The sequence below is a fragment of the Anser brachyrhynchus genome (assembly GCF_964034855.1).
Source record: "Anser brachyrhynchus genome assembly, chromosome: 3".
NCBI lineage: Eukaryota > Metazoa > Chordata > Aves > Anseriformes > Anatidae > Anser > Anser brachyrhynchus.
In genome coordinates this window covers 32807706-32827144 of record NC_137696.1, presented here as the reverse complement: position 1 = coordinate 32827144, position 19439 = coordinate 32807706, and the positions used below count along the sequence as shown (strand labels likewise).

Here is a 19439-nt window from a genome sequence, read left to right as displayed (position 1 = left end):
GCTGTCACTATGAAAAATTGCTCCTGTCGGCTGAACATTGTTGCTTCAAAAAAGTACGCATCTGAAATCCTACATATGTGATAATGATTTTGAAAAAGCAGTGATCACTGCAACCAAAGCATTTGCATCTGTTAAAAGTACAGCTTGCTCTTTCACTTGTGTCAAAGCTGCTGGCACAGAATTCAAAGGGCTGGATTGGCAACTCTATCAGGAAGCAAGTGCAGCACAAAGCTATAATAGCTATCTTCGTTAGCTTTTGTTATCTAAAATATTCCAAGTGCTTTGGATAACATAAGGTGCCACATAACTATGGAAGCTGCTGGGTAGCAGCTTGACTGCCATATGCCCATATCTATAAAGTGTGCTTACCCTCATCTTTAGCTACAGGTTTTCCTTTAGCAGCTGTGGAAACAATTCCCACACAGCAAAAATGCAGCTGGAGGCAGTGGATTCCCTGCTGAGGCAACAGAGGACACAAGCACTCTTGTCACTTACAGACTTTCGGAGGGGCCAAAGCAACTTCAGCACCTACTGTCAGATCTGTGCCAGCCTGTGTTGCAAAGATTGAGTTGCAAAAAATCCTGTCCTAACATTGACACGGTGTGCCTTGGAGTCGTGCACATTTGCAGATGCAGTCTGGCAGGGATATTGCCAGGTCAGCTCAGTATGTCTCTGAAGTGCCAGTCCTACTTCTGGTGCTGGTACTAACGCATGTGGGTCATGAAGGCCATCTCTGCACTGCCACTGGGGGTGACCTGGCTCATGTTTCTTTACACCTGTGGCATGAACCTTTCTCCTGAAATCTCCTTTTTTGCCTCTTCAGACATGGAGCATGGAAGAACTGGGAGGTTATGGGAGCAGCTGCAAAGGGGATCCAAGCTCAGCTAGGAGAAAGCATACATGACTGGATATGGGGGAGCAGGGAATTCCAGCTTTTTTTGGTGGGAAGGGGAAAAGTTAAGGAGAACGACAAGTAAAATCTCTCCATGTGGAAACATAAGGTTTGTTTTATATCCTGTATTCTTGTGCTTTATGTATTAAAAGAAATCCAGACCTCATACAAGACCAACTCCTTCAGTTATCATTTTCTCACAAGTCCTATTTAAAGTTTGACTAACCATTAGATGCTCCCCTGACAAAGACAAAATCATTGTGTTTGAATCTTTCTGAAGTTGACTTTCATTAAAATAAACCTCTCCTATCCAATAGCTGAAGCATGTTGCATGTAAAGAGCCTGTCCTTCCTTTCAGCCATGCTCCTGTGTCAGGGATGGAGGGTGGCAACAAGCTTCCTGAGGATTTCAGCAGTAAAACTGAGGTGGTTCTGTCCTCCCTACTTGTTTGAATTTCATGTTCATTCTTCCTGGGAAGCAAATACTGCTCCCTTTTTCATTTCCTACAGACTGCTTGGAGTATCTCAGGGTTTGGAGCTGAAGGAAAGGTCAATGTTGTTATACCTAGAGGTGTTACCTTTCTGCTCTAATGCTAGCTGCAGGTTGACTGTTGCCGTGTGGTAGTATAGAAGAGTACTATACCAGCACACAGTACAAAATTCACTGCCGTGTACATGACGCAGAGGGACTATTCAGTGACAGAGGTAAGCGGGATGCAAGGGTCTAATCCCTAATTCTTCTCCACCTGAAAAATTTCATAGTGCATTTGGAATACAAGTTTGCACTTTTAAAACCTGACCTTTTACAAATAAAATAGCAGAGTGGAATGTGTCAAGAAGGTTTTTATTAGAGCAGCACTAGAATTGCTTCATTATTAATCTCTCCCCAGCTGTGGCAATTGGTACCCCCTTTCCAGATAACACAGTGGCCCTGCACATGGTGGGATAAGAAAGTGACTGGTGCACAGCTCCAGCTGCCTCCTGCAGCCAACAGCTGGAGTTACTACCCTGAGCACTGAGCTCCTGGATAGGAAAAAGCACTTTTCTTCTCCTGTATTGCTTGAGAAGGGCCCATCTTGGTCACTGGGATTCCTTTTAGAGCTGTGAACCTTGCAGAGAGGAAGGCACACCTCTGTGGCCTTGAATAAAACATCTAATTCCTGTAGAAGCCTGGTTTAGACATACTTCTAGTTTAGACATCGCTACTTTAGCCATTGTTTAATCCCCCTAAAAGGCTTAGAGGATTCCTTTCCAACCAGGGAGATGGTTCAAGTGCATCTTGCCTTAGGTGACAGTCTTGCCTTGAGATTTCTGTATGAATGTTATAGAAATTTCTTCAGTTTAACTTAACAGATATGATTGTTTCTAATACTGCACAAGAAGAGATCACACAGAAAAACAGAAGAGCTGAAAAAGTGCATTTTAATATACTGGTTTTAAAAAAAAACACTGTAAATCCACCTAAAAGCAATTCACAGTAGTAATGCAAGTTCATTGTTTTCCAACTATTTGGAGATTGAATTGGGCTTTTGGCAACCTGATAACTTGAGCAAACAACTCTAAACTAGTCTTAGCTTCCCCCCCCTCTTTAAATAAAGCTCAGCTTGTAATATGGAATGTGAATTGTTTTGACTGTTAAACCACTCCAAACTCGAAACCCACTCATCATAAATGTGTTGAAAGAAGAATATATTTCAATAGTGCGGCAGACCCTTTGAGTACAGTAGAGCAGCAGTCTTCAATCAACTAGACTTTCTCTCCAGAAACAGAAAATGAAAGCATAAGTGCCATATACATTTTTAAATGATTTATCTAAACTCAAACTAACTTTTTTTCTGACTGATTATAACTGCATATATGACTGGCTATGGATAACAGGGTGGGGTGTTTTTTGTTTTTTTTTTCCTTTTCTTTTCAAAATGATATATAACAAAGTTCCATGCAGAGACCTTCTATTTACACATCTGTTCAGCACCTGCCCATAATTTCTTAGTTTTTATTATTGGGCTTGTCACCATATTAATGTAGCTGTACGTTCAAATTGATTGTAATTGCAAATTTCCTGAAAAAGCTTGGTTTCTGCAAGTATTTAATTAAACTGATATCCTAAATTAAAAATAATTATGTAACTGTACTCCACTACAATAACACATACATGCTTCTCTGTACAATGAAAATGGTATTTCACATAATTCATACAATATGTGGATTAATATTGCACAATTAAAGGTCAATTTCCACTAGAAAAGGAGGAATAATTAACTTCAATATTTAGAAACCTGACATATTTCAATTAAGCAAGCAATTTGTCACAAACTTCATAAATCAAGTTATCAAGGAACAAGTTAATAATGGTTATAATAAATAGAGGTGGTGAAAAATCAGCCTATTCCTTCTTGTGGCATAATTTTGCTTGAGTAAATGGTTTATATAGAAAGCCTTCCACTGCTAGGTCACGAGGTCATACCTAGCATAGCTCAGTAAATACTGCCGCTTATTTCCGGGAGGCCTGTGAAACAGTTGGTAGCCTCTGCTGAGCAGTTCTCTCTGGTACACAAATAAACCCCATGGCTCTGCCCTCAAAGCCTCTTTGGCAGGACAGGAACTGGCCCCAGACCAAGGACCTGCCTGCCCCATCCCCACATGTAGTGAGAAGCTGGAGTAGACACTGAGCTCACCTTCTCCAGTGGGTCTGATCCTGGCAGTACGCTCACAGACCTCGGCGACCTCCAGACTGCACTTTTTGCATCACTAAGTGACCTCTGACGTAGAGCTTTGGCAAAGCAAAGATACCTGTTACAAATGAATATCTCCTCATGGGAGAACAGAGAATATTTTGAAAGGAGAATTTCATGTTTGTTGTTGAAAACACGTGCAAGACTTCTACAGTTCTTCACCTGAGGGACAGTCAAGTACCATCAGTGTGAGTTTCTGGAGCAATAGAAAAAAATTTTGGACTCCCCAGAAGTCCAAAACTCTCTGCTTTGTCTCAGTCCTTCTGCAGAGCCATGTGAGGCTGTGGAGGCTGGTATTGCCTGGGAGGGAAAAGAAAGATAGGTGAACTGACAGAAAAATTGTCAGGTTTTGGTCAGATGCCTGCTGGCTTCCTTTCAATAGACTCATCAAATTCACAGCTTTTCTACAGAACATTTAGTTTCCATGAGCGAGCCTTTTCTGTTGGAAAATTTTCAAAATGTTTGACCTGACACTGCTCATGCTTATCTTTAAGTAAACTGCAGAATCTGTTTTTCACAATGGCTGAGTTAATCCATTCAGAAATGCTAATGCCAATGAATATATATCTACTGAACAGCAAAGTTATGATCGGGATTTTGAACTCTCATAATTCAAAGAAAATATGAAACAGGTTTTTGATTTCATCCTCCATGGGTATAAGATGTGAGTATGAAATATTGCTCCAAGCTCTGCTCCAAACCATTCAAAGTCCAGTGTTTGCTCTTAGGATTTGGTTTGAACTCTTATCTACAATTTTTTCAGTATTAACTATGTTCAGATTTTTTGCATGAGATTGGGATATATAGCAAATAGGTAATCATGTTCCCTCTGCAATATACATCTGAAACCTCAGCTCTAATCTCAGTCCCAGTTTCTGAGGATGCTACTGATATTTCAATTAGCAGAGAAACATATTTACTTGCTATTTAAATGATCTCCGTTAAATCTCAACGGAAATGGCTATGGAACTTTCAATTTTCTGTCATTGCTTGCCTCAATTCCTTGTGTACATCCATAGCAAAGTTTCACTGTAATTGAAAGACATCCATATATGATAACAAGTTCATACATAAAGTTCCCAGGTGCATATCTAGAGCATCAATGATGGGAATGTAAAATTAGAGTGAGGGATGGGAAAAGTGAGAAGAACATTGGCTTTCCAACACAGAGTATCATCTTCTTTTCCCTCCTTCACTGGCACTCTTCAGCATTTCTCCACATGCAGTTATCAAACTGAAAAGAAGACAAAAATAATATGCATTGTGTTGCAGTAGCCTGTGTTCCTCAACTCTGTTATGTTCATAACACAAGTAAAAGTTTGCACTTTTAGTTTGGAATCCTAATTCTAAAACAAGATCCTAAGGTCCCCCAAAATATCCTGTCTTCAGCTGGCCTTACTTACCTTTCTGAAAATGCACTGTTCGTTTCCCCTTGGTCAAATCCAACCCTGCTGGGGGAAAAAATAAAATGGTGTAATTTACTTTTCAAGCAAAACTATTTTCTGGTAAATGTGTTCAAAGTATTTTCTTAAGAAATAGCCAATTTGAACTAGAAACTGGCGTTTTCTTTGTTTGTCTGGGAGATGCATCTTAAATTCTAGTGTCCTGAAACAAAATGAAATGGGAGTTATTACATATTCAGGGATGATATTTGTTCTGGCATTCTTTGCTGTCCGCATGTTCACATCGAGATAATTTTTCCTATTTCTGCATTGCCATATACTTGGCAGGTAAGGAAATATAAATAGTAGCATAGTTAATCAATCCAAACCTATTGGAGAGGAACTGAAGGGAGACCTTTGTTGTTGTGTAAATCTAGCTGTGACAGAAAACCCTGTGCCTCTCTTTGCCAATAAGAATTGGTTGGAAATTGAGTGAATTGGGAAATAATAGCTATAAATATGCTTATGAATTACTGGCTTGGTCCCACAAAGCATTTTCATTAACATTCAAACTTAGAAAGTGATTGAAGTTCAGGCACAAACTTAAAATGAAGCATATGATTAAATGCATATTCTCTTTGGGAGGCATTAATAAAAGTCTGCTTTTTCAATATAGTGCCTGTTACGCTGCCAGGGGAGCTTATGCTCAGAACCAAGGGGACAGAGAGCTTTCTGTAAGGCAAGAGATTTACTTCACCTTTATCTGCAGTAAAGATCATGGAGATATAAGATGGCTGCCTTCTGCAGATGGAAATAATGGATCTGCCTCTTATCTACCATTCCAAGTTCGTGCAATTGAGGACTATAGATCATTTCTCTTACTGCTTTTTCCCTCCACTCAGTGCTGCCAGAAAAGTGTGATAACTCTTTGTAACCTATACTTCAGGCAGCTATCAGATCAACAACACTGATCGGGTGATTACAAGTACTGGAAAGTAATTTGATGTCTTGCAGAATGTATATCTCCGCGTCTCTTGGAAGTAAATATTTGTGTGTAGAAGTGATCTTGGAGCATACGCTGACTATAGCTATGGATCAGTTTCTCTTTCTCATGATCGCACATCATTTGGCTCCCATTCAAGGAGTTTTGAGTGGTGGGGATGTAAGTTTGCATTTCTGTATGGTAAACTTCTCTAAGGTCTACCTAAGAGGTGAGGGATGATCCTGAGAGGACTCGGAAAGCTCTCAGCATCTGAGGCAAGGGCTTAGAGTACTTCTGTAGTATGAAAAACAAACAAAAAAAAATCTCCCAAAGGGGATATCATCACCATATAGTGTCCAGTACAGAAAGTTTTGTCCCACTGTCCAAGCCAGCTCTGCAACCCCAGCCACATTTCTTTTTACTCTGAGCCTCTTCTTCTGTTCTTCTGGCACTGAAAATCTGACACCACCACTATTTTCTAAGTGGCACTATGAAATATATTAAGAGCCAAGGGGAAACCAGGGTAACTGTTGCTGTTTAATAAGTGTTGTCAGTGTTCAAGAGAGATTTGGATAATGCCCTTAATAACATACTTTAACTTTTGCTTAGCCCTGAAGTTTGCCAGGCAGTTGGACTCAATGAGATCAGATCCTTTCTAACTGAACTAGTCTATGCTATGCCACACCACATCAAGCCATGCCACGTGACACCACGCAATGCCACGCCATTCTATTCTATTCTATTCTATTCTATTCTATTCTATTCTATTCTATTCTATTCTATTCTATTCTATTCTATTCTATTCTATTCTATTCTATTCTATTCTATTCTATTCTATTCTATTCTATTCTATTCTATTCTATTCTATTCTATTCTATTCTATTCTATTCTATTCTATTCTATTCTATTCTATTCTATTCTATTCTATTCTAAATATCTGTTTTATTAATTTAAGAACTTGTCAGCATGTTACATATTTCATGAGTGTTTGAATGTGTGTGTGCGTCTGCATGTGTTGGATGGAAAATACAATAGTTTAGACATGGAGTGTGGGAGGATGTGGGACTTCGTATCTCTGTGACATCTTGACCAGTCTTGGCAAGCAGTTTTTGCCATTTCTATACTTTAAGTGTACTTGAAATACAGTGAGAACTTAGTTAAAAATAATGGAGAAATAAAATGTTGGGGGAAAGCAGGGCTGCATAAAAATAAAAATGCTAACACTAGAAAATATGAGATCTCCATGAACATTCTTAGATTGCATTTTTTTCAAATGAACAAATCAAAATATTGCTCTGGGACTTGAAAAAGTCTTCAGAGTGTAATACATTAAAAATACTATGACTATGTAATAAACTAACAAATTTTAATTGACTTTCACCTCTGCAGTGCTGGAACCAGTAGCCAATACATAATCCATCTTTTCCCCATTCATCTCTCACCCCAAAAGTCTCAGAAACAGGAACCATCTGGCCTATTTTCAGAAGAAGTGAAGGTGGAGCAGAGGTTCTGAGCACTTCAGTACCCCGAAACAGTCCTTCCCACAGCTGTCGCACTAGCTGTGTTCATGCATTTTATTTAGTGAGGCATAGGCAGCAGGAGCTCAGAAGGCTTTTTCCCTGAGGCTGTGGGATGTATCATGCTCTGAGATGAATCTGCTTAAAACATGATTGTGCAACATAGCTCTAGCTGTGTTTTAATTCCACCCTGAGTCATGACACTGTTAAGGAAAAAAAAAAATCTAAGCAGTTTTAAAAAATTAGGCTTCAAATTCTGCTATTCATTCATCATAAATATATCATTATTCAATAGAGTCACTATTGGACAAGGTAAATTGGAGTGCCTTAATCATGTTTTTCTATGACTTAACTTGAGTCTTTTTTTTTTTTTTGCAGTGTTTGTTTTGAGGATAATTGCAACCCCTTGGCACATTTGTACCCTTGAGTTATTGATACATATTCTTAAGCCAGATGAGCAGAGTTTAGCTCAGGAAATACTTAGTGAGACTGCTTGTCAGAGAGGATTTTAAGCAAAAAGCTCAGAGCAATTTTGTTGCCTCATACAAGTTTAAAATCTTTACAGAAATAGATGTTTAATTAATGAAATCTACACAACCCATGGCCAAGTGAGCAATAAGCTGTCAGTAAATTATCCCTAGCAGATGGAAGGAAAAAAATCCTGCTGTTATTGGAAGGGTGCTGAAGAGCATGTAAGAAGTGAATATTTTCTTTGCCAATATACCTCTAGAGTCCAGATTAACAACTAGTCAAATTCCATGTTCTTACTCTCTCAAATGGTCTGGGGTGCCTGGCTAACAATGTGGCTGCAAGAAACAGTAACTAATGTTTTAGATTCATCTTGGGAAGCCTGAATTTCCTGTATACTATTACACAGAATAAGGTGCCTAAACACCTTTAAAAATATTGAATTACAGGACAGGCATATATTTTGCTAAGGAAGTTCATTGCCATCATGTAGTTCTGTATGCTATAGGTGTAACCCAGATCATGAGTGGGTGGTGGAGGCACACCGTTACCCTTGCTGGGGCTCTGCTTTTCCTCATACTCCACCACAAATAGACAGACTTTTTCTCTTCATGACAAACTGAGAATGGGGTTGTAAAGAGTGTAGCACAACTTTTGCTTTCTGCCTGTAAGCTTCAGCTATTGGTTGCAACAAAAATGTAAAACAGTCTTATTTTGCATGATTAAATGAAGATCGATGCTAGATCAAGTTATCTGTTGAAAGTCTGTGATTTCAAATAACTAAATATAGTTTTGAAGCTAACAGTATTGTGCCCATAAATTACTTAGAAACACTTCTGTATTAACATGGAGCAGCCTTTGAAAAGCTACATTCTGAATACCCATTAGCTACATTTATGAACTTTGACACCATCATTTGCCAAATGATATTAATCTTCTAAGTCACCACAGCATATACAAATATTGGAATAGTTTGGAGTTTTTTATTTCTTAATCCTGAGAGATTTCAGGGATCATTCAAGGCATTGGTGAGAGTTTTTGAAGATGAATCATGTGCAAATATAAGGACAGACAGACAGACAGCTACTCCATATCTGATGCCAGCAAAAGTTCCCTCTCACATCCCAACCATCATGTTACAGACTTAAACCCTTCAAACCCTACTGGTAAGAAAGGTCCATGGTCACTTTGGGCCTCTGGCAGACTGGGAACCTGGAGCACTCCCTTCAATAGGTGCAGAGTCAGTCCCTAGGCCTGCTGCTGACAAATCTGGATGCTATTTTAACAGATACCTGATGCTTCTTGAGACAAAATCCACCTAGACGACAAGGTTCACTGACCATCAGTTCTTTCAAATTACGTTTGCATGTATCTCCGCATGAGAAAGACTTGCAACCTAAAAACTGGCCTAAAGCAGTTAGGCTGTTGGAAGGATTGGATCTAAATATCCAGTATCAAGTTTTGATTATTGTTAGTCTAGAGTGACACAAGCTTGTGTAGCTTATGAAGAATAAAAGGGTCCTACGGTGTTAACTATCTCCAGAACACCAGCAAAAAGGATCTTTGCTACTGTTGTCTTTCTGTACAAGCTTTATTCCTAACATGGTTTGCACTGCAGTTCACAAGCTTTGCTAGCACTTTGAAACATCATTTGTATGAGAAATGCCAGACCTGGCAATGTGGTGATATAATACACTAATAAAGCAAATTCTGTGCAATATTCAATAGGAAAGAATTCTTATTTTATGAAGAATTTTTATTTAATATATTTTTCTTAAAAGCAAAGAAACTATATCACCCATAATAAATCACTGTTGGCACTCATTAATGACTTTGTTAACCATTTCCACCCTCTCTGTTTCTAAATTATGGAAACAAATTTTGGAGTGTGGTTTGAGGCAGTTGAATGCTCCAGCATTCTGCTGTGAATCCAGAGAATTTTCTTAAACCTCTTGCACTATTTCCAAAAAAGTTAGAAATACTTTTGTGGCAATGGAATACAAGAGGCTGTCTTTTTCTATAAAATACACACATACACACACATTTTCCTTCCTGATTTTCTTTGCATGTGTCAAAGTTAGGCAGGAATTCTATAGCACTTAGTAGTTGCTGATGTAGAAATGACTGCCAAATGAATGGTTTATACTGGAATATCTCATTATTTATATAAGTATGCTACAGTAGAGACATTTAATTTAGTTCTCATTCCAAACCCATGACAAGTCACTTTGACACCTTTAAGAAACATTTCACATATGGTAAGATGCAGCATTCAAAATTGTAAAAGGAAAAAAATATATATGACTCAAATTAAACCAGAGTTTTTTAAACAATCAAAGGAAATACTTCAATTTTGAACTTATGCATCTCAGCCATTTACTCTTTTTAATAATTTTAATGGCGAATGATTATTTCTGGGAAACAAGGATGGCACAGTAGGCTTGGGTGCTGGCTCTTTTCACTCTCAGAAGACCTAGGGCAAAATTTTGCATACATTAATGGAAATTGTGTTTTTTTTTTATATGAAAAGTGAAAGCCTTCAAAGGAAGTTCTGATACATTGTGGGGCTGCTGCAGAGCTGAACATGAGGGAATCGAGGCACCAAGCCAAGGTACTGAGACAGCCAGGTAGGGATTTGGTACTGCACCTGCACTCCTATACCTGTCTCTTACCATCTTGTAGCCTTTCACTTCATGAATAAAATTGTCCTGTTTTATCCCCCACTCCATGCAAATATACCATTTTAACTAAAATACATCTCTGCCATAAAACATTTGAATTAAATCAAACTACTTGTGTAATGGAGCTGACTGGAAAGTAGCACCAAAGCTTGATTTACAGTGTAGGCTAGGTGTGGAAGTGTTTGGTTTCAAAGCTGACAGTTTATACAGAGCACTTTCTGTACAACGTGTGTGTTTGAGCCGTAAAGTCTGGCTTTGGGGAGGCAACTGTCTGGGTACTACCAAGCTTTGGGGTGCAACAGAAGCACTTAAAGATTTGTTGTGCTCCTTAACTATGGCTTTGCAACAAAACAATAATGTCTTGCTACTCAGACAGCAGCAAACAGGCATGCACATGTGGGGAAAGACCCTATTTACAGCTAAATGCTTCTTCCAACACACTGTGCCGTGGGGGATTCTCACAAGAATAAGGAAGAGCCTTTCAGCACTTGCTACCAAGATGACAATGCACAGAAGTGCCTGAGTTGTGTAGTTCTTGCCTGAGCCTGCAGTGGCCTGGTCTTGTTGTGTAGGATGGAGGTGGGCTCCAGAATCCACCGGGTTCTGGACATATGTATAAATGCATACACAGAAAAATACAGATATCATAAAGTTACCAAAGATAAAGTGAAATTATTTCTGTCTAGAAATAACTGTATATAACAAAAAAGTGTTTGATAAAAAGACACTAAGAAATTGCCACTAAGACAAAGACTTAAAAGACATGGAATACAAGTGGCTTAGGGATTTTTTGTTTGTTTGTTTTGTCTGCCTTTTTCAAAAAAATATCTTTGAAAAACTCTTTTGAAGAACAAGGGCTTTTAGCCAACACAAATATCAACATTATCCAGTGTTACCAAAATAAAGATGAAATGCTCTCAGTAATATGTTCTAATTTTTTTTTTAATCCCTGTTCTTCTTTTCTCTACTCCTTTGGATCTGCCCTAACTCCTGTGTGCCCCCACTCTCCAACCTGCTACTCATCCCTCCATTATAACCACGAGCTGCTCCCTTGACCCTAAGTGTGAGAATCAAGATTATGTTCCAAGAGCATCTCGGAGGAAAGAGGGGAAAACAATAGCTGGACAGTCTTCCTACTTTTGTGCATGCATGCTTGTTGTCCTACAATATATTCTGTGTCCTTTCAAGGGCTGTGCACCCCCTCCTCATGCCAACCGTTTGGAGAAGCAGCCACCAGCCCCCTGCAGCGCATCGGGTGGCCTTGCAGCACTGTGAACTACAGGAGTACACAGGTGAACTCCAAGACAGCCAGTGGGGTTGCCCAGCTCAGGGCCCCAAATTTTAAAGTCATCTAGAATCTGTAAGAAGGGGAGCTGTGCTTTTTCCAAGGAGGCTTATGTGTGTCCTGAGCCAGCTAGTTTGTTACAAAACTGATATTTTAATGGAGTCTGCGAATGTTTGTGCTAAATGGAAAATGAAAGGGGACTACCCCACATTTAATGAAACAAAACACAAGTGAGTCAGTCTTTAAATCTTTCACCAGATAATTTCTCTCTCCTAATGTGCTCTTTCTATCCACTAATTTGACAGTGTGTTCTTTTAAATGTAGGTACCTGATCGATGTCCCTGTGTAAGTTCATCTGGCTGATGAAACAAAACAGCAATACCTAACGACAATGTTTGGCACGGGTACAAAAACAATCAGTCTCTACCATTTATCTTGAGATTGCATGCAAAGTGCCCTGAAATAAAAACACACTACATCTCTTCTATTTTTTGATGTTGAAAGATTTAAAAAGTGTAATCCACATTAAGCTTCTACATTTCACCAGCCAAGTCTGACTGAAAAGTGTGTGCTTTTAGACGGTAACGACACTATTCATTGTTGCTTCTAACTCTGCAACTGTGTATTTTTTTTCTGCTCTTCCTTATGGAATTCCTGAAAGTGATTTGCCAAATCATATATGACATTTAATTCATACAACATTCTTTTTCTCCTGTTTCTTAAGTGAAGCTATTAAGTTAAAACTTGAAATGGAATCTCATGCGTTCACCTTGAATGATGAAAAATAAACCACAAAACAGAGATCTGAGCAAAGTTATAAATGGGCATTAGAGAAATGCTTGGGTTATTCTTAATGTTTCTAAATCAGGCACAATGCTTCCAGTATTTACAACTAAATCTATGTGCTGTATTTAAAGAGCACTTAACATCTAATGATACATGTTTTAAGTATTTAGTTAATCACAAACAATTATATATTTATGTCTTCAAACTTTGTTCCCATCAGTTCCACTGAATATCCATTGAAAAATAAACTGAATATCCGCTGAAAACCAGCGGTGATTTCCATGCCCAGCAGAATCCTACTGGGCAAGGTTTTGAACTGACTTTTACTAAAACCACCTTCAGAATACAGCATCAGTTGATACATTGCCCTGGTTGTTCTATTTGCAACATAAAGGTTTCTAGTAGTTACTAGGCAGGTTGCTTAATCTCTAGAACCTTCTTCCCACCAAGCACATCATCTACCCAAGGCTATCTGCCATAGTCCCTTTTCCTACTGCCCAGCCAAAAGGAAAAAATGCAGTGACCTTTATCTTTTCTTTACATTTTTAGAATCAGTCAGGGGCAGAGGAGAGGTAAATACATCCATATGCTTGTTTTTAGATTTATTTCAGCAGAGGACCTAATGGTTTGAAGGAGTGTCTCACGCTGAACTCTCCACTCTGGTACACTGGAGAGAACAACATTGCAGTCCCAAGTAAATATATTAAGGAATATAGAGACACTGAGCTAGACACATGGTCGACTTTCTTCATGTGCTGAATCACCCTTGTCAGGAACTTCTTTAGAGACCTAATATGGCAATCTGTCATTCACAGAAAGGAGCACGTGGAGTGTAAAATGCTGTTACTGGAATTTATCAAGAGCAGCTTCCATAATCTGTTACACTGTAAAAATGTTCACATTTTAGCATGCCAAGGGAGCTCTAGCACTGATACCTTCAACAAATAGGAAGCACATGGTATATTAAGCTTGTTTCCTCTCGAGTCCACAGTTTAGTTTTAGAGAATACATATGAAGAGAAAATCCAGGCATCAGCTGCCCAGGTTAAAAAGGCAAGGCCTTTTCTTGTGTGACTGAAGTGCGGAGTCACATAAAGCAAATGGACTTGTCAGCTTTCCTTTGCTCCTTTTTGTTTCTGAGGTTGAACCGCAGTCAGAAAATACCCAGAAAGTAATGTGATCAGTCAGTGATCATCTGTGCATGAAAAATACACCGTGTTGGAGTGAAGCAAGCAAAGGGGGATTTCATGAGCAAGGTTGTAAGGCCTTTCTCTAATAAGAAATCAGTTCAGATGATCGTATTGCTTTGGTCTATTACCCAAACTCATCTGAGCCCTCAGTGAAGGTATTGTAGAAAATCCAATCTGCGTTTATATACCTTTCTACCCAACCTTTCAATAAACAAGTTGACAATTTATATATATATATATACTTTACACACAGATAAAGAACATATTATGTATTAACAGACACCTTCCTCCAGTACCTGTTTGCTGGCTCCAATTGCTCAGTAGCTCCACAACAACAGAATGTGTTTTGTCAACTCTACTGCATGTTTCATTGTTTGTTAAAGAAATATGTCTGATGCAACCGTATTCAGAACTCTTACTTTAGCAAAAATCCCATTAATTTAATGAGAAGATGCAAAGACTAGGCCTTATTTATAAAAAGATTAAGACCATATATATGCGTTTGTGCATATGTATATTTAATGTATATATGCATACAACATACATAGGCACACACAAAGAAATTTTTCCTTTTCTTTCCCCTGGCTGATAAGTTAAATGGAAGTTTTGTAAGGAATGCAGGCTTGAATTCCTGCAAGTATTAACCCTGGGTTTCAGCTCTGAATTTGCTCTGATATCTTCTGTTGTTCCTTTATTTTAAAATAGTTCCTCCTAATTTACTGAGGATATTAGGTGTATCAAGCTGAACAAGACAAGAGTCTACTCACATGTATGTATTTTCTCACTTAAAAAAGAAAACACATACCTGTGTTTGCATTTCTTCCTATATCTGTTATGAATCTAAGCATTTTAGCACAGGAAATATTGGACAGTCTCACTCAAAAAGTTTCACCCAGCATGCAACTTACTATTCATTATTATTGTTAAATTGCATGGCTTTATTGTATAGTTTATTATTAAAAGATAGGATTACTCAAGTGCTAACTTCTAATAGAAGTTTGGACAGACGGGGAGGCCAAGGAAACAAGGTCATGTGGTTATTTGGGTTTGTTGTACATGAAATAAGATGGTTCTTCTGATTATTACAGAAATCTATATCCTCCCTTTTGAACACTAATGAAAACTTTTTAGAAGAAAATATTGAGAGATCTGTACATAATACAGATTTCATAAAACTATAAATTCTTGGCACACTAGTTAGACATATTTAACTTATGTGTGCCTAATCTGTATTTTTACTGGATTTCTCTATCCAAGAGTTCTGCTAGCTATAGATTGCTTCCACGCAGAAACACACGCATCTGGGTGTTAGCATCTGTGCAAGATTTGATCAGTTGCATATTTGCCTGTGAATTTTCAGATGGGGAAAAAAAAATCCTATTTCTTGAGGACTATATAAGGAAATAGTTGAAGTCTTAACATGACATCATATTATTCAGCAGCAGAGTATCAACCTGCATCACCACACAGTACACAGCAACCAGTTGTTTATTTAACATATGGCAGAAAAGTGCCTGCTTCATCAAACTCTACATATAATGATCATCTAAACATTGCTGCTTCTATAGTGCCTTGGAAAAGTTCCCTTTCTGCTCAAAATGATTGAGTGAGGATGACATTATGGGTCTCCAGAGATCAAAATAAGACTTCTCAAAAGAAGAAGAACAATGCACATCTGCTTTATTGTTGAAGGTTGCATAATATCGACCATATCTCAACACCTTTTGGAGTCCTGAAAGACTAGCCCAAAGGAAATACACACCAGGAACAAGATCTTGCATTTCTTTGATGCTTTCAGATTACTCTAAGAGACATAGCCAGAGAGATAAATGTTCATCATCTTGTCCCAAAGGAAGAGAAACATTTTTAAAGAGTCATAATTAATAATAAAGTGACTCATCTTCCTAAGATGCCTGCCTGACATTGAAGACCAAAGTGACTTTGCATTGTTCTGTAACAGTTCCTCCTCGTGAAAATATTACTCTTGCAATATTGCCAAGATTTGTGCCATCCTAAATGGTCAGTCAGTGTGCCAGGTGCCTAATTGGAAGATGCCCAAGGGAAGTTCTTCAACACCACTGGAAGATTTCAAACTTTTTCTCTTGTAAGCCCCCTTCTACTAGTTCTTTCATGCCAAAACCTCTTTTTCCACCTACTCTTTCAAGTTCTTCAGAATCTCAGTCCAGAGCTCACAGATCTGTTGTGGTGCTTTCCATTAACTTTTGTACACTTGGGATATTTCCCCTATTACTTTTTACGCAAATACAAATTGCACAATTAATGACGGTAAATACAAAGCATCTTTAACAGGATGGAAATGGGGTCCATCGATGGTCTCAGATTTCTTTGAGAGGTAGATTACTGAATCAGCATAAAGGCTTTGGTCAATTGAGTTTGAAACACCTAGACAAATTTCCCGAGAATGTGAAGCAAAGTACAAGCTCTCTAATTACTTGAAAATAATTATAGTGCTTTACATTTATATTGCACACTTCTGTCTTGGAGTTGGCCATGGCTTATTGATCCAATAGAGATGTGCAGATCCTTTTTCAGCTAGAGGAAAAAAAACATGACTATTGCCTTTAAAAATTAATCTGTGAAAATAAAAATGCTCCTGACTCCTCCCTCCCTGTTTGTAGCTCCTGGCCACAGAGGATTTTGAGGTGATCACAGGCACACTCTTTCTCCTTGAACTCTCCCTAGCTGAAACTTTCCCCCATGATGTAGCTTCCTCATACTTTCTGCAGCTGTAGAGAAAAGAGATGTTTTATGGACTGAATTCATCCTCTCCCATCCCTCCAGGAGTCTCTCACCCAGCTGAAGACTTCATCCCATTTAAGGCCAGAGACCACTGCAGCCAGCCTGGGCTGGCCTCCAGCAGTCCCAGGATCATTTGTGGTATCTACAGCCTCCTCTGGGATGTCACTGGGACTGTGTTTGCTTCTTTTGTTTTGCAGTCTGTTTATTCTTTTTGTTCTGACCCATTACACTAATGGTCCCATTTCTGTTCTCTCTAGTCAAATGTCTCAAAGAGCAGTTCGATGAGTTAGGAGAACCATCTTCAGGCACAGCCCTCTCCTTATTGAATTCATACTGCTTGTTCACCTCTGCCAGCCAGAAGTCTGGCATCCAATCTGGCACGGAGCACTTTTCCTTCCCTTATGTACATTAAACATGCTTATTACACTCTAGCTTCCACATCATAACTCAAGTAACTCACCCAATTATACCTCTTTACTTTCTTCTCTTCTTGGAAGCTGAAGTTCACTTCTTTACGATGACTATAAGGCCCAGATCCCAGACTCCTTCCTTGCATGCCAAATGCTGCTGCCAACCTTCTTCCACTTGAAAATAAACATGAACATAACACCCTCATCCAAAAGTGTATTTGTTTCAGAATGCTGATCAGAGAGAAAAGAAATAAATAAATAAAATAAAAAAGAGGAAAGAAAAATCCTTTTAGTCTGTAAAATTCTTCCTGGGATTTGTCCAGTTTATCTCATGTTCTATTCCTTTCTTCCACCAGATCTCTTATGTGACTGAAACCAACAGGACCTCATAATTAAGGAAATGTTTATCAGGTTAAATTACTATGATGTGGTTATTCTACTGTTTAGAATTTTTTAAAATGACAATCTCAGTTTTTCCCTGAAGTAAAATTAAACAAATCTTAATTAAAACAGTTAGACATATATAAATACACATAAACATACACATATATGTGTATATATATATATATACACACACTGTAACAAATATTTTTCTGATTGTTTTCTGGCTGTAGAAGGTAGCAGATATACAAAAATTAAGAGGTAGTTATACAAGAATCCCATGCTTTGCAACTCTCTGTCACTCGGTGAAATCTTTAGCCCTACATTAAATATCTGGTCTTCCTCTGCAACTTATGGAGAGAATGAAACTACTGGAAATGACTTAAGCACTAATTAAACTCTGTTAGAAGAATGAAAAAATAAGGAGTCTTAAGAAAGTGGGACTCAATAAGTCCCTTCTTGCAAAGATGGTTAAAATGTATCCCTATTGATAAGTGAAACATGGCTAGGAACAATTCTCTGGCCCTCAGACCAGGTCACTTGGTATTTGAATTCCAAGTAGTGCCTCTGTGGTTTGAAAAATATATATTATTTCCTGTGGGGTTTTAGTTCTGAGTATTAGAGATAATATAAATGGTGCAATGTAAATTGTTCAAGTGATATTTTAATAGCATGAAGCACTGTTAGAGTGTGGACTGAGGGCATGGAGGAGTACTTGGGACTGCAGAGATTCTTGGGATAGTGTTGGAGGACTGGAATAGCATGGGATAGAGGGAGCCAAACCAGGTACAATCTAGTGCAGACAGCAGCTTGGAAACAATCAGTGATGGGCACGGCACCCCCAGCCACTGCTGTAGAGAGATCACAGCCAACGCCGTGCCTGGGAGCATGCTGGCAGTCAAACGTGACACTCAAGCTTATGCCCCTCCATGCAGTATGCAGTGGTGGTGTCCACTGCTGCTGGTATCTGCTTCCAGGGGAGAGGCTGTACCATCACACACCCGACCATGCACAAACGACTAGGCTGTTGAAGAAAATAGAAAAGGGTATAGCAGCTGAGTAGAAGATGATTTCTTAACCAGCAAGTTACAGAGCCTTAGCCTTTCCTGCTTTAGTAGCTTAACTGCCTGAAAACAATTCAGCATTCACTGGACTGGCCTTTTCTGCATGTTAAATAATCAACCAAGTCAATACAAGACTAGTCTTAAAGTCTCTGTTTAGAACAAAGATAAAACTGATGACCAAAAAAAAAAAAAAAAAAAAAAAAACACTATAAAAAGATGGAATGAAATAGGACACCAGGTCTGTTTAAATTACATAACATTTCTGGGAATTAAAAGGTCCACGGTGCACTTGAACTGGTTCAAGAACCTATGAAATAAAGGGGAGAAGACAATAAAGGGCAGAGACAGAATTAATCCAGGAAAGAGGAGGTTTAGTCAATCCAGGAGGAAAATACAGAACATTTTCACAAGTTCAGAAGTAGCAAATTTTCCACTGGAAAGTGGATCGGCTTTAAAATGCTGTTAAGTTATCTAATCCGTCTAACTTCCCACAAAGCTTTTCCTTGTAGTTTTGATCTGTGTACAAAGCTTCTGAGAGAACTGCGAAACATGAAAAACGAACTAAATTGCACTTCCTAATTTCTGTAAATAATGCATGTTCTTACTCCTTAAAAAATTTTGGGGTGTTAAAACAAATTGAACACATGACATTTTATGAAGTTTTTCCCTTGCACATAATAATTATTCTGGTTTTAACTGATAGAGTCTTATTTGGTTTTATTTATTCACAACGGCAAATTATAGAAATTATTTAAAATGGGAAAGAAATCCCCAGCGAAAACAGATTTCAGGTAAGTCAGTTAGTGTTCTTTGACGCTAATATATCTGTGGGCATTACTTGCTATCACTACCTTACATTTCAGCTTGCCCCAGTGCTGCAGTATCTGACCGGTAGGTGTGTTTATGGG

At 38.5% G+C, this 19439-nt stretch overlaps 1 protein-coding gene across 18 annotated transcripts in view; it reads right to left on the bottom strand.

Annotated features, from left to right (window-relative positions):
* The window catches only part of LOC308192023 (uncharacterized protein), a 28012-nt gene that overhangs the window by 2286 nt on the left and 6287 nt on the right, over positions 1 to 19439 (bottom strand). For 7 of the 18 annotated variants that reach the window (XR_013948474.1, XR_013948476.1, XR_013948478.1 and 4 more), the window contains 3 exons: positions 17137 to 17317; positions 5030 to 5077; positions 1 to 3926 (listed from right to left, as the gene is read on the bottom strand). The exon at positions 1 to 3926 is cut by the window's left edge and continues 2286 nt beyond it. Coding sequence is in view for 2 of the 18 variants with exons in the window: in XM_080585091.1 (XP_080441217.1) it covers positions 17181 to 17260 (80 nt within the window). In the remaining 16 variants the exon portion in view is untranslated. Of the gene's footprint in view, positions 3927 to 5029; positions 5078 to 15572; positions 16470 to 17136; positions 17318 to 19439 lie in introns of those variants that run through there. The other 11 variants (XR_013948477.1, XR_013948485.1, XR_013948480.1 and 8 more) reach the window with 9 other exon arrangements.